General features: G+C 38.3%; 1 protein-coding gene across 1 annotated transcript in view; it reads right to left on the bottom strand.

The window, feature by feature from the left end:
- The window catches only part of NWD2 (NACHT and WD repeat domain containing 2), a 173165-nt gene that overhangs the window by 11939 nt on the left and 145701 nt on the right, over nt 1-15525 (bottom strand). Inside the window, exons 4-5 of the mRNA XM_026508709.4 lie at nt 11909-12112; nt 3671-3815 (exon numbers count right to left, since the gene is read on the bottom strand). Of these exons, the coding sequence (XP_026364494.2) occupies nt 3671-3815; nt 11909-12112 (349 nt within the window). The remainder of the gene's footprint in view (nt 1-3670; nt 3816-11908; nt 12113-15525) is intronic.

Here is a 15525-nt window from a genome sequence, read left to right as displayed (position 1 = left end):
CCAGGGTGGAGTGAGCTGGTCATCAGTCCATGTTACTCAGGGTTTTGGTCAGACAAGTTGGTTAAGGAGGCCAGTCAGAGGAGCTTATACAACACATATATCTACTCTTCTTTTACAAGAGTAAGAACTTGTAATGTAGATGAGGCAAGATGTAAGAAATTCGCAGAAAGCAGCGTTTGGCTCCTCTCTTTTCCAGCCATCTGTGTAACATGCTAGGAGGCACTCTGGGTGAACCAGGTGCCTGCCTTCTGAGGATCACGAGGAAGGACGTGTCAGCCTGTAGGATGTATACTAATGGATGATAACCAGAGAGAGGCACCGTCACCTCTGACTCCCAGGAAACAAATCAACTCCAACCTAACTGCCACTGTTATCACCTCTATGGGAAATACGTGTCAATCAGGAGTGCTGATTATAAATGCTTTGTAAGAAGACATAGAGACAGACCAAGTTGGTAGAACCCATCTAAGCTTTGCTTAGGGCAAAAAAAAGAGAGACTGTACATAAGAATGACTGTTGATGGTATAGACTTAATAAGTATACCCGAATAAATGGGTCATGTGAGACAAAGTCAACTCTATAGAGTTCTTTCTTTTTTTAAAAAAGACTTTATTTATTTATTTGTCAGAGACAGAGAGTGAGAGGGAGAGAACAAGCAGGGGGAGCAGCAGGAAGAGGGAGAAGCAGTGTCCCCACTGCCTGAGGAGCCTGATGTGGGACTTGATCCCAGGACCCCGGGATCATTACCTGAGCCGAAGGCAGACACTTAACTGACTGAGCCACCTGGACATCACTATACAGTTATTTCTAGAAGCCAAGTGCATCCCCATGATTTTGGGGTACTTTTATTAATAATTTCTGATAGTCATTGGTCTATAAATACTATAAACTTCCCCTTTCTTACCAGAATATCGTATTTGTTTTCTGTCCTTACATTTTTCTAAATATCCTAAAGTTTAATTGGTCATGGCACCCAACGAAGATAGCATTAGGAGAGTTCCAGCCCTGGCATCTACCATTCATGAGATGTAAATCCCCGAAACTACTATCCCTGAGACCATTCAGTTTTAATGTTCACGGTTGGGCACATTTTGGGGTCTATTTTATTTCTCTTCCTCTCCTGTTATTTATAAAGGAGAAAGTAGAAGTGTGAAAAATTAGGGGCACCTGGGTGGCTCAGTTGGTTAAACAGTTGACTCTTGATTTCAGCTCAGGTCATGATGTCAGAGTCATGGGATGGAGCCCCAGGTCAAGCTCTGGGCTCAGGGTGGAGTCTGCTTGAGATTCTCTCTCCCTCCCCCTTTGCCTGTCCCTCCACTCGTGTGTGTGTGTGTGTGTGTGTGCGCGCGCGCGCGCGTGTGTGCTCCCTCACTCTCAGTAAATAAATAAATACATCTTTTAAGAAAAAGAAGTGTGAAAAATTACATTCAGATATAAAGAGTTCACCTTTCCAGACTTTACCTAGTATTCTCATTCCAACATTTCTGAAAATATTAAAGTAATATGGATATAGTAATCCATTTCAAAGAACTGGCACTTCTCTAGCCATTTTTATTGTGTAGACATGGTCTTAAGATGAGTTTGAAATGTAAAATCAATTAAATTGTTGTGAGCATGCATATCTTTAAGAGACATCCCCCAAGCAGAAAACAGTCCACTTGTAGTAGTTCATACTACGTAATATGAAATTATTCATCTTTGTATGGCTGGCCACATGGACAGAGTTTTTTAGTGTACAGAAAATTAGGAGAAAGTGTTTGCCAGTGAAATACTTGAACACTAGAATTGTATGATTCTAAATAAGAAATACCCTCTGAATAAGAGGATACCCTCCCCAGACTGGGGTCTCTTACATCAAGAATAGGAAAGCTTTGGGGCGCCTGGGTGGCTCAGTCGGTTAAGCGTCTGCCTTTGGCTCAGGTCATGATCCCAGCGTCCTAGGATGGAGCCCTGAGTCAGGCTCCTTCCTCAGCGGGAAGCCTGCCTCTCCCGTTCCCTCTGCCTGCTGCTCTCCCTGCTTGGGCTCCCTCTCTCTCTGTCAAATAAACAATAAATAAAATCTTAAAAAAAAAAAAAGACTAGGAAAGCTTTCTCTCTGGGCATTTTCCTCAAATACAGCACATGTTTAGGATCAGGGTAGTTCTGTTCTTGATAACGATGAAGAACTAGAGTTTCAAAATGGATAAAAAAGGATCCCAAAGGAACACGGATGTTTGTAAGTCTGTGTATTCTAAAGATAGTACTTTTTCTTGCCAATTTTAATATTTTCAGGGAGAACTAAAATAAGACCTAAGTTTTGATGGTTTGTCGAGAATGAATTTGTCAAAATTACATACAATTGCCCTGAGTTTGAAGTACACGTATACAGGGAGAATGGTATCGAGCGCCTTTTAGGTTTTTGCTATTTCATGTGATTCACAAAACCGATCTGAAAATTCAACTGCTATTGCTTTTTCCTCAATAATTCTTCACTACCAATTTTTAAGATTGTATTTATTTATTTTAGAGGGTTGGGGGAGGGGCAGAGGGAGGAGAGAGAGAATCTTAAGCAGACGCCCCCCTGAGTGTGGAGCCCGACAGGGTGCCAGGCTCGATCTCAGGACAACCCCCCTACCCCACGAGATCATGAAATCAAGAGTCGGAGCTTAACCTACCGAGCCACCCAGGTGCCCCTTTACTATCAATTTTTAAAATAAATGTTATGTATTGGATTACTTTTACCCAGTAGTGTTTATCCCCTGGAAAGTACGACTGACATATTCCTTCACCTCTGTGGTTTCCTGTGCATCCTTTAAAAATAAAGCCTCCTTTCTATGGCTGACAAGGCTGACACATGAGTCTCTGCTCAGTGGATTTTTGTTTGAAGGTTAAATTAGATCCTGCCACTGCCTTTCTTCTTTATTTCTCAACCTCCAATGGCTTCCCAGCTTACCCAGAATAAAACATAAGGCTCTTACTATGGCTTCATCTCTCCTTTCCCAGGCCTGGCTACCTTCACCTTCTTCCTGCTTCTGGAACTTACTAAGCACATTTCTGTCTCAGGGTTCTTCAATCTGGTAATCCCTCTGCCTGGAATTCTCTACCTCAGATATAGCACAGCTGGCTCTGACTGTTTCTGTCTTTCTGCTCAAAGTCCTCTCCTTACTGCCCTCTCCGTCTACATCTGGACCCCCACATCCTCCATCAGCCCCTATTACGTGTCTTGTTTGTTCATATTCCTTATCCTTTCTGAAATGATCCTGTTTGTTTATTTGCCTATCATTTCTTTTCCCCCCACTAAAAAATAAGTTCCGAGAGAGAGAGACCTTGCCTTCTTGTTCATTGTTGTATCCCCAGTGCCTGGCACATAGCAGACACTCAATAAATGTGTGCTGAGTGGGTGAGTGAATGAATGAACTGAGCACATTGGCAGAGTCTGGTCTAATACGTGCAAACCTCCTCTGATTTCTTTTAAAATCGCAGTTTCTGGAGAAGTCCTCAAATTAAGTAAAGCCTTATCTATTGGTTAAACGAAAAGAACACTCGCCTCTCGAGGAGAAGGAAACATTTAGAAAAATTAAATTTCATCAGGCAGTAAATGACATGAAATTTGTAGACGCACAAGAGGGAAGCAGTGAATGCATCTATTACTGATCTGTTCCTTAGTTTACTGAGGATGTGTAAAAATTACCTGAGAACAGGTACCTCTTAGCTTGGCTATATTTCATTTTCCCCTTTTCATGTAACAGTTTCACAGCAGCCTTAAATATCTTCTTGATCTCATCCGATATCTCTTGCCAGGTCTTCTCATTGTCAGCTTTGGCAGAAGGCTGCATCTATGAAAATGTAAAAGTGAGATATTAGTCTTAAAATCATCAAAGGAAAAAAATCAATATTTAAGCACAAGAAAAGCACTATTATTTGAAGGTCTACTATGTGCCAATACTATGATAGGTGCTTAACAGGTCATACCTCATTTAATGCCCCCAACAACGCTGAAAGTTAGAAATCATCTCCATGTTATATGTCAATTTGCCCAAGCTACACAGAATTTGTTTGTTGGGCTTTCTTATTGTACTATGTATTCCCCCCCACCTTTTTTTTTACATTTTTATTTTCATCCTAGGTAGTTATATTAGGTGTACAATATACAATATATTGTATATATTGAATATTATTATACAATAATATTCAGGTGTACAATATAATGATTCAACACCTGTACAACACCTGGTGCTCATCACGACAAGTACACTCCTTAATCCCCATCCCCTATTTCACCCTTCCCCCCACCCCCTCTGGTGACCATCGGTTTGTTCTCTATAGTTAAGAGTCTGTTTCTTGGTTTCTCTCCTTCCCTCCCTCTCTCTCTTTTTCCCTTTGTTCATTTGGTTTGTTTCCTAAATTCCACACGTGATTGAAATAAAATGGAATTTGTCTTTCTCTGACTTATTTCACTTGGCATAATACTCTCTAGCTCCATCCAAGTCATTGCAAATGGCAAGATTTCATTATTTTTAATGGCTGAATAATATTCCATTATGTGTATGTATGTACATATATACCACGGCTTCTTTATCCATTTATCAGTCGATGGACAGTTGGGTTGCTTCCATATCTTGGGTATGTAAATAATGCTGCTATAGACCTAGGGATGCAAGAATCTCTTTGAATTAGTGTTCTGTATTTTTGGGGTAAACACCCAGTAGTGTGATTGCTAGATAGTAGAGTAGTTCTATTTTCAACTTTTTAAGGAACCTCTATACTGTTTTCCAGAGTGGCTGCCCCACTTTGCATTCCCACCCACAGTACAAGAGGGTTCCCCCTTCTCCACATCCTTGCCAACACCTGTTGTTTCTTGTTTTGTTGATTTTAGCCATTCTGACAGGTGTGAGGCAATGTCTCCTTGTAGTTTTGATTTGCATTTCCCTGATGATGAGTGATGCTGAGCATCTTTTCATGGATCTGTTGGCCATCTGTGTGTCTTCTGTGGAGGAATATCTGTTCGTGTCTTCTGCCCATTTTTAAATTGGATTATTTGTTTTTTGAGTGTCGAATTTTATAAGTTTTTATGTATTTTGGGTATCAGTCCTTTACTGGATAAGTCATTTGCAAATATCTTCTCCCATTCCATAGGTTGCCTTTTAATTTTGTTAATTGCTTTCTTCCCTGTGCAGAAGATTTTTATTTTGATATAGTCCCAGTAGTTTATTTTTCCTTTTGTTTCCCTTGCCTCAGGAGACATACCTAGAAAAGAGTTGCTATGACTGATGTCAAAGAGGTTACTGCCTATATTTTCTTCTCAGAGTTCATAGTTTCAGGTCTCACATTTAGGTCTTTAATCAATTTTGAATTTATTTTTGCGTATGGTGTAAGAAAGTAGTTCAGTTTCTTTCTTTTGTATGTTGCTGTCCAGTTTTCCCAACACCATTTGTTGAAGAGACTGTCCTTTTCCCACTGGATACTCTTTTCTGCTTTGTTGAAGATCGATTGACCATATAATTGTGGGTTTATATCTGTGTTTTCTATTCTGTTCCATTGATCTATGGGTCTATTTTTGTGCCAGTACCATACTGTTTGATCACTACAGCTTTGTAATATAACTTGAAGTCCAGAATTGTGATGCATTCAGCTTTGATTTTCTTTTTCAGGGTTGCTTTAGCTATTCAGGGTCTTTGTGGTTTCATATGAATTTTTGAATTGTGTTTTCTAGGTCTGTGTAAAATGCTGTTGATATTTTGATAGGGATTGCATTAAATGTATAAATTGGTTTGGGTAGCATAGACATTTTAACAATATTTCTTGACCCATGAGCATGGAATTTCTTTCCATTTCTTTGTGTGTTCTTCAATTTCTTTCATCAGTGCTTCATAGTTTTCAGAGTATAGTTCTTTCACCTCTTTGGCTAGGTTTATTCCTAGGTATTTTATTATTTTTGGTGTAATTGTAAATGGGATTGTTTTCTTAATTTCTCTTTCTGCTGCTTCATTATTGCTTTATATAGAAATGCAACAGATTTCTGTACATTGATTTGTATCCTGTGACTTTACTGAATTTGTGTATCAGTTCTAGCAGTTCTTTGGTTGAGTCTTTTGGGTTTTCTATGTATAGTAGCATGTCCTCTGCAAATAGTGAAAGTTTTACTTCTATCTTACTGATTTGCCTTTTATTTCTTTTTCTTGTCTGATTGCTGTGACTAGGACTTTCAGTACTATGTTGAATAAAAGTGGTGAGAGTGGATATCCTTGTCTTGTTCCTAATCTTAGGAGAAACACCTCTCCATATTTCCCCATAGAGGGTGATATTAGCTATGGGTTTTTCATATATGGCCTTTATTATGTTGAGGTATGTTCCCTCTAAACCTACTTTGTTGAGTGTTTTTATCATGAATGGATGTTGTGCTTTGTCAAATGCTTTTTTTGTGTGTCTATTGAAGTGATCATATGATTCTTATGCTTTCTCTCATTAATGTGCAGTATCATGTTGATTGATTTGTGAATGTTGAACCACCCTTGCAACCCAGGAATAAATTCCACTTGATGTAGTGAATGATTTTTTTAATGTATTATTGAATGCAGTTTGCTAATATTTTATTGAGGATTTTTGTATCTATGTTCATTAGGGATATTGGCCTGTAGTTCTCTCTTTTAGTGGTGTCCTTTTCTGGTTTTGGTATCAAGATAATGCTGGCCTTATAGAATGAGTTTGGAAGTTTTCTTTCTATTTCTATTTTTTAGAATTGTTTGAGAACAACAGGTATTAACTCTTCTATAAATGTTTGGTAGAATTCTCCTGTGAAGCCATCTGGCCCTGGACTTTTGTTTTTTGGGGGATTTTTGATTACTGATTCTTTCTTTCTTTCTTTCTTTCTTTCTTTCTTTCTTTCTTTCTTTCTTTCTTTCTTTTCCTTCCTTCCTTCCTTCCTTCCTTCCTTCCTTCCTTCCTTCCTTCCTTCCTTCCTTCCTCCTCCTTCTCCTTTTTGATTCTATTTCTTTGCTGGTTATCAGTCTCTTCAAATTTTCTATTTCTTCCTGTTTCAGTTTTGGTAGTTTATATGTTTCTAGGAATTTATCCATTTCTTCTAGGTTGTCTGATTTGTTGACATATAGTTTTTCATAATGCTCTTTTACAAATGTTTGTATTTCTGTGGTGTCAGTTGTTATTTCTCCTCTCTCATTTGTGATTTTATTTATTTAAGTTCTTTCTCTTTTTTTTCTTGGTAAGTCTGGCTAGAGGCTTATCAATTTTATTGATTTTTTTCAAAGGACCGTTTCCTGGTTCATGATCTGTTCTATTGTGTGTGTGTATGTGGTGTTTTGTTTGTTTGTTTGTTTTATTTTCTATATCATTTCTGCTCTAATCTATTATTTCTTTCATTCTGTTGGTTTTAGGTTTTGTTTGTTGTTCTTTTTCTAGCTCTTGTAGGTGTCAGTTTAGGTTGTTTATTTGAGATTTTTCTTGCTTCTTGAGGTAGATTGTATTGTTATAAACTTCCCTCTTATGTACTTTTTAATTTCTTCTTTTATCTGCTGGTTGACCCATTCATTTTTTAGTGGCATGCTATTTTACTTCATGTATTTAAAGTATAAAAGTCCTTCAGATTTTTTCTAGTGGTTGACTTCAAGTTTCATAGCATTGTGGTCAGAAAAGTTGCATGATATGACTTTTATATTCTTGTATTTTTTGAGGTTTGTTTTGTGGGCTAATATGTGGTCTCTTCTGGAGAATGTTCCATGTGCACTTGGAAAGCATGTGTGTTCTGCTGTTTTAGGATGGAGTGTTCTCAATATATCTTTTAAATCCATCTGTTCCAGTGTGTCATTCAAAGCCATTGTTTCCTTGTTGATTTTCTGTTTAGATAATCTGTCCATTGATGTAAGTGAGGTGTTAAAGTTCCCTATTATTCTTGTTTTATTATCTATTTGCTCTTTCTTTCTTGTTATGAACAGTTTTATGAATTTGGGTGCTCCTGTGTTGGGTGCATAAGTTTTAAATTGTTATATCTTCTTGTTGGAGTGTCCTCTTTATTATTATACAGTGACCTTCTTTTTCTTTTGTTACGGTCTTTGTTTTAAAGTCTATTTTGTCCAATATAGGTTTTGCTACTCTGGCTTTTTTTTTTTAAATGTATATTTGCATGATAGGTGTTTCTCTGTCCCCTCTCTTTCAAGCTAAAGGTGTCTTTAGATCTAAAATGAGTCTTTTGTAGGCAGCATACAGATGGGTTTTGTTTTTTCATTCATTCTGTCACCCGCTGTCTTTTGATTGGAGCATTTAGTCTATTATTGATAGATATGTATTTATTACCATTTTATTATGTATTTTGTGGTTGTTTCTGGAGATTTTCTCTGATCCTTTCTTGTCTTTTTTTCATGTTTTGCTGATTTTCTTTAGTGATATATTTGGATTCCTTTCTCTTTATTCTTTGCATATTAATTAGTGGTTTTTAATTTGTGGTTGCCTTAGGTTTGTATATAACCACATCTGCAAATAGCAGTCTGTATGAAATTGATGGTCATTTAAGTTTGAACCCATTCTTTTCTCCAGTTCTCCCCACATTTTAGATATATGTTATTATGTTTTGTATCCTTTTTTTGTGAATCCCTTGACTGAATTTTTTTACAGAAATATTCACTTTTACTGTTCTTGTTTTTCCTACCTTTATATTGTCACTTTTGTTCTCTCCTTTCCACTGAAAGAGCCCCCTTTAATATTTCTTGCAGGGCTGGTTTAATGGTCAGGAACTCCTTTAGTTTGTGTTTGTCTGGGAAACTCTTTATCCCTCCTTCTATTCTGAATGATAGCCATGCTCGAAAGAGTATTCATGGCAGCAGATCTTTCCCATTCAGCACTTTGAATTTATCATGCCACTTTCTTCTGGCTTGCAAAGTTTCTGTTGAAAAACCTTGTGCTAGCCTTATGGGTTTTCCCTTGTAAGTAACTGACTTCTGTTGTCTTGCTGCTTTAAATTTTTTTTCTTTATCACTAGATTTTGCCAACTTAATTACAATATTCCTTGGTGTGGGTCTGCTTTTGTTGACTTTGATGGGAGTTCTCTGAGCCTCCTGGATGTAGATATCTGTTTCTTTCTCCAGATTAGGGAAATTTTTATCTACTAGTTCTTCAAATAAATTTTCTGATCCCCTTTCTCTCTCTTCTTCTAGAACTCCTATAATATGAATGATAATTAGGTTTGATGGAGTCACTGAGTTCCCTAAGTCTATTCTCATTTTGCGTAATTCTTTTTTTTCCTTTTGTCCAGCTTGATTCCTTTCCATTAGTCTGTCTTCTAGGTCAGTAATTCATTCCCCTGCTTCTTCCATCCTGCTGTTCATTCCATCAAGTGTGTTTCTCATTTCATTTATTGAGCCCTTTATGCTATCTGCTATGTTATTCCTTACCTCTGTGTTACAAGTTTCACTCATGTCTTTCACTCTTTTCTCAAGTCCAATGAATATCCTTATGATCATTGCTTTAAATTCTCTATCAGGCATATAACTTAGATCTGTTTCACTTAGAAATAAGGCTGTGGCATTGTCTTGTTCTTTCACTTGGGGTAAATTTCTCTGTCTCCTCCTTTTGTCTGCCTCTTTGTGTTATATTTCTCTGTGCTAAGAAAATCAGCTATGTCTTCTGCTCTTAAAAGTAGTGACTTTATGAAGAAGAGGTCGTAGATTGCCCTGCAGTGTGGTGTCCTCTGTTTACCAGAATCTGGCATTTCAGGAGAGTATCCTATGTATGTTGCTTATTCCCTGCTGTTGTGTTGGAGTCACTTTTCCTTTCAATGCAGTCATTAGCACTGATTCTTTGCCTGTTGCAGGCTGTGCTTGCTATCGGTGGTGTTAGCAGGACCCAGGCAGGCCAACTCTAGGGGGCAAGACTGCTGGGGAACTTGGGATGGGGTGGCGGTGTTAGCAAAATTTGTGTTGGGTCCCTAATCCTATGCCAGATCTCCAAAGTGCTAAGGTGGCTGGCGACTGCATGCTGGGGTGGCCAGGGATGGGAGCCTGGGTGGGGTGTGTGATAATGGTTAGATATGCCTGGGCTTGGTGTGAGATGGTGGCTGGGGGCACATGGCTGGGCATGGTGTGGTGGCAGCTGTGGACCAGGGGGCAGTGTGGCGTGTGCATGGCTTTAACAAAATCTGCCCTGAGCCCAGGTCGGAGGCTTGCAAGTTTGGAGTGGGCAAGTCCTCAGGAGAACTCAAGGGCATGGTGCACTGCTAGCAGGTTAAGTAGCAAGTCCCTCTGGGTTTTGATACAAATGTCATAACAAAATGATGTCTTCAGTATCCTCTAAAGAGAACAGAAAATTAAAGGAGATATGCTTGTATGTTTCCATTTGATTGTCTTCAGGTGTCTCTTCATTTGTTTCTGATTCTCTAGGAAATCAGATGGGAGGACTGCCAACCAAGTAAGTAACATTTATAGAGTCTTGGTGATAATTTTATTCATACTTTCATTTATTTAACAATAATTTATTTAGAAATATCAGATGGGGCTTAGAGAATAACTTAAATGTCCCTAGAGGATCTTAGAATGACAAAGGAACAACTCAAGCCAATTAAACAGTAACACATGAGCAAGTGCTCCCAAACCGCTGTCTAAACCTGGGTTCTTGAGGTATTGGGTGTTTTGTTATCTACCCTTACCAGCAATACATTTACTCCTGGCATATCTAATTGAGGAATGGCTTGGATTTGCCCTAAGATTCCTATCCACAGAAACAAGATTCTTGCAGATAAGTACTTTGAATAGTGCATAGAGGGGGAAGAAGAAAAATTAAGGATCCTGACATGATTTCATATTGCATGCAGAAAATGTTGTATGTTAAATATCAGAATGACAAATACACAAGGTTCTTAAATGAACCGTCGCCAAGTCAGAGCTGTCCTCCTCTTAGAGATGCTTTGGCACTGAATGTATCGAGGATGTTCTCTTTAGAAGAGGGATGGATATCTATGCCTTCTTTCTAATCCCTCTAGAAATCCTATGCAAGGAAAAGGCCCATCCATTTTCTCTTCCTCCTTTATTCTGTTTCAGGGGATCCATGGTAGATACATTTAGGAACCAAGTTGGAGAGGAGACACTGATACTATTTCCACCATACAAACGCATGAATCAACCTCACTCTAAGATTCTACATAAGATACAAGAACATACACTATGTATGAAATATTAAAGGAAAAAAATTGAATTTAAAAATGGGAGACTTTAAAAATAGCCAGGCAGATTTTAGAAAGCCCCCCCCAAAAAAACCTTTCACAAATCAAAAACATAACTGTTAAACTTGAAAGCATAATGCATGAACAGAGTGGACACAGCTGAAGAAAAAAATACTGATTTGGAAAAGACCTAAAATAGTCTTCTGGACAGCAGCATGGAGAGCTAAGGAAATTGATAATGTGAAAGAGAATCAAGAGAAATGGAGGATAGACTGAGATTGTCTAGTGAAAACCCAATTATAGTACAAAAAAGAAAGAACAGAGGGAATAGAGGAAAGACATTATTTGATGAGATGATAGCTGAGAACTTTAGATAAAACTTTAGAACAGAGAGGATACACGAATTCACGGATATAGGAAGCATGACATGTACCATTCAGAATATCATAGACACATTATGGCAAAATGAGAAAAATAAGAATAATTTCAGATAAACAGAATTTATCACTAATCGAACTCCATTAATGCAACTTCTAAAGGAAGAAGGAGATAATCCCAGGAGGAGAGTTTGAGAGGCCAAAAAGAAAGGGAAGAAAAAAATTAGAAAGTTTCTTCGCTTTGGATTTTATCTTTGAAAAGAAATGTAGCGTCCAGGGCGGACTAACTTTCTGTCTGCTGTGTCTTTTCTGTGGAGGGACCCCCCCCGGATGACCGACGGTTGAAAGTAATAGACACGCACATACTTTGGAGAGAAAGATCACTCACTGCATTTTTATTGCTTTTCAGCATTTCCGATTTAGGTCTGAGGTAATAAGCTGCTGGCACTGAGTTCTCGTCGCGACAGTACCACTCTTCCAGAAGCTTGGTCTCCAGCTTTGCCTCTACGGCAGCATCCAAAATCATTTCAAACTCCGAGGCTTCAACTTCTCCGGGGATTCGAATGTTCCCATACTTTTCACCTAACAGTCCCTGTGTATCCACAAGAAAGTTCAGGTTAGTGTATCACCAAGAAAGTTCATTTTAGTATTCACATCATGTAGTTAAATTTAATATTTATTGAACATTAAATAGAAAAAAGATACATTGTTCCATCACTTTTCTCTTTTAATCACAGTGGATACTTTTTTCCCATGCATTATTTAATAAGCAGATCAATTATATTGTAATTATAATAAATTCATATAATGAAAGCAGAGATTGCATATCACATCAGACAAATTCAATATACAGAGTTTTGTAGCAAATTTATTTCCTCAAAGTTTACGTAATACAACAAAAGTTGTTCTGCTCTGAGATTTTTTTTGTTTGTTCATGACAAAGAAAAATGACATGCTGGGCGCTATGAAATATCACACATGTAAACTCTCAAACAAAAGAATTGCTTTATGAAGAGTTAATAGTATACGATTCTAAGCCCCAGATTTTTGTAGCTACAAATAAAAGTAGGAAATCACTGAATGCAACACTACTATGGAGCCCACTGTAACTAAAAACATTTCAAAATGTAAATAAGATATCATTTTCTTCTTATTAAATTGGCAAAGAAAAACCTGCTCCATGTTATGTGAAGGTGTGAGAAGATACCCACATAGTGCTGATGGGTGTGTAAATTGATCCAGTATTTCACTGAAGGATATTCTCGCAGAATGTATTAAAGGCCTTAAAAACTCTATAACTTTGGACTTGGCAATTTTTCTTCTGGGAAATTGTCTTTAGAAAATAAGTAAGGATGTGCATAAAGACTTACCAGAATATTTATGCTGATACTGTTTTAACAGGAAAGAATTGGCATAACAACCTAAGTGTCCTGCAAATGGGAACATTTAAATATACTATGGTACCTCTGTTCAATGTAACAAACCATGTTCTAGAACTATATTGACATAGAAAGATTTTTTCTTTTTCAAGTTTTTATTAAAATTCCAGTTAGTTAATATACAGTGTAGTATTAGTTTCAGGTGTAGAATTCAGTGATTCATCACTTTCATGCAACACCCAGTGCTCATCACAAGTGCCCTCCTCCTTCCCCATCACCCATTTAACCATCTCCCCACCTGCCTTCCCTCCATCAGTTTGTTCTCTATAGTTAAGAGACTGTTTTCTGGTTTGCCTCTCTTTTTCCCTTTTTTCCCCTATGTTCATCTGTTTTGTTTCTTAAATTCCACCTATGAGTGAAATCATATGGTATTTGTCTTTCTCTGACTGACTTATTTCTCTTAGCATAATACTTTCTAGCTCTATCCCTGTCATTGCAAATGGCAAGATTTCATTCTTTTTTTTTTTTTTTAAAGATTTTATTTATTTATTCGACAGAGATAGAGACAGCCAGCGAGAGAGGGAACACAAGCAGGGGGAGTGGGAGAGGAAGAAGCAGGCTCATAGCGGAGGAGCCTGATGTGGGGCTCGATCCCATAATGCCGGGATCATGCCCTGAGCCGAAGGCAGACGCTTAACCGCTGTGCCACCCAGGCGCCCCTCATTCTTTTGTTAATGGCTGAGTAATATTCCATCGTGTGTGTGTGTGTGTGTGTGTGTGTGTGTGTGTGTGTACCACATCTTCTTTATCCATTCATCTAGTCAATGGACATATGGGCTCTTTCCATAACTTGGCTATTGTTGATAATGCTGCTGTAAACATTGGGGTGCGTGTATCCCTTTGGGTAAATACCTAGTAGTGCAATTGCTGTAGAAGGAGTTTACAATATATACTATTAAGTGAAAAGGTGTGTTACAAAACAATATGTATGGGATAATTCCAATGTTTTATATATATTACATATATATATACACGAGAGAGAAGATTGTGTATATTTGTATACAAACATACACATGAGAAAAATTTTATAAGAATGCACAGCAATATTATCAGAGGCTATCTTTGGGCGGCTTTACATTTACTTAGGTTGTTTTATGGATTTATTTATTTTTCTAAGTTTATTTATTTTTTAAGTGCGCTCTACACCCAGTGTGGGACTTGAACTCACAAACCTGAGATCAAGAGTCGCACGCTCTGCCGACTGAGCCAGTCAGGTGCCCCTGAATTTATTGCTTTTTTTTATTAAAGCTTTTTTTTTGTAGTACACATTATTATTTTGTAGTAAACACCAGGCATTGAAAAATTTTAAACCTAATGATGCTGTCTATACTGCTTTGTGGGACAACACTCTCACACTTCTTCTAAATGTCTGCTTAAGCCTGTGGTTCTCAGAGTGTGGTCCTCAGACCAGCAGCATTAGCAACACCTGGGGACTTATTAGTCCTGCAAATTCTCAGGTCCTATTCCAGACCCACTGAGTCAGAAACTCTGGGGGTAGCGGTGAGCAATCAGTGTTTTAGCAAGTCCTCCAGGTGCCTGAACCACTGGTTTAAGCTAATAAAAATATTACCTTATATAGCATCTGGTATTTCAATTGCTCTTCAATGTCTTCTCTAGTGGAAACAAGGAAAGGACGTAATGGAACCCTAAGACAAATCTATGCCATCCAAAACAAGTTTGTCTGCTTTATGGTGTCCTTGGGCAGGTTTCTCTTTAATCTGTGGGCACCTTCATCCTTTCCTCCTGTTGACTAGCACCTGTACCATAAACTTCAAGCCCTGTTTACCCACTGGAATGTGAATTGTGGTCTGGCTTCCCTGGGGGTACTTCTTACTACCTCTGCTGCCTATCACTGCGATATCCATAGTGTCTTTTCACCTCATACAGATAGGGGAGAGAATTAAAGTCCTGGGTGGATCTGTGTTCAAACAAAATTCATAACCCAAACTCTATTGCGAGATGGTAAGCCCCTGTAAGTGTTGAGGCCTGAGATGTTGATTCCTAGCACATGGAAAATATTTTTTAAAAGAAGTTTGTTAAATAAATGAATGGACCAAAATGGGGAAGAAATCTTTAGACTGTTCTATTCTTTTTTTTTTTTTTTAAGATTTATTTATTTATTTTAGAGAGAAAGGGAGGGAGGGAGAGCGAGAGAGCACGAACGGGAGGGGTAGCGGGGAGGGAGAGGGAATCTCAAGCGGACTTTGTGCTGAGCACAGAGCCTGATGTGGGGATCCATCTCATGACCCTGAGATCACGACCTGAGCCAAATCCAAGAGTCAGACTCTTAACAGACTGCACCACCCAGATGCTCCTAGACTGTTCTATTCTTGGCTGAAGCTTCTTCTTGTATTCAGAGATACTATTTCAGCTCTCGACAGGTGGAGTAACAATTTGGGAAGGTGCTAGTCTTGTCTGCAACCTTCATTTCAGCCTGTAGTCTTTGAATAAGCTCTGGCTAAACACATGCCTTGTTGGGCCAGGCCCTATCTCTTTGGGACACAATCCATCTCGTCTAACTGGCTTATTCAAGCTGATTGTAGCTAACTGAACTCACCGTTTCAAG

Source organism: Ursus arctos, unplaced genomic scaffold (assembly GCF_023065955.2).
Source record: "Ursus arctos isolate Adak ecotype North America unplaced genomic scaffold, UrsArc2.0 scaffold_9, whole genome shotgun sequence".
NCBI classification, from domain to species: domain Eukaryota; kingdom Metazoa; phylum Chordata; class Mammalia; order Carnivora; family Ursidae; genus Ursus; species Ursus arctos.
Note: the sequence above shows the minus strand (reverse complement) of the source record. Positions and strands in the feature narration are given on the sequence as shown.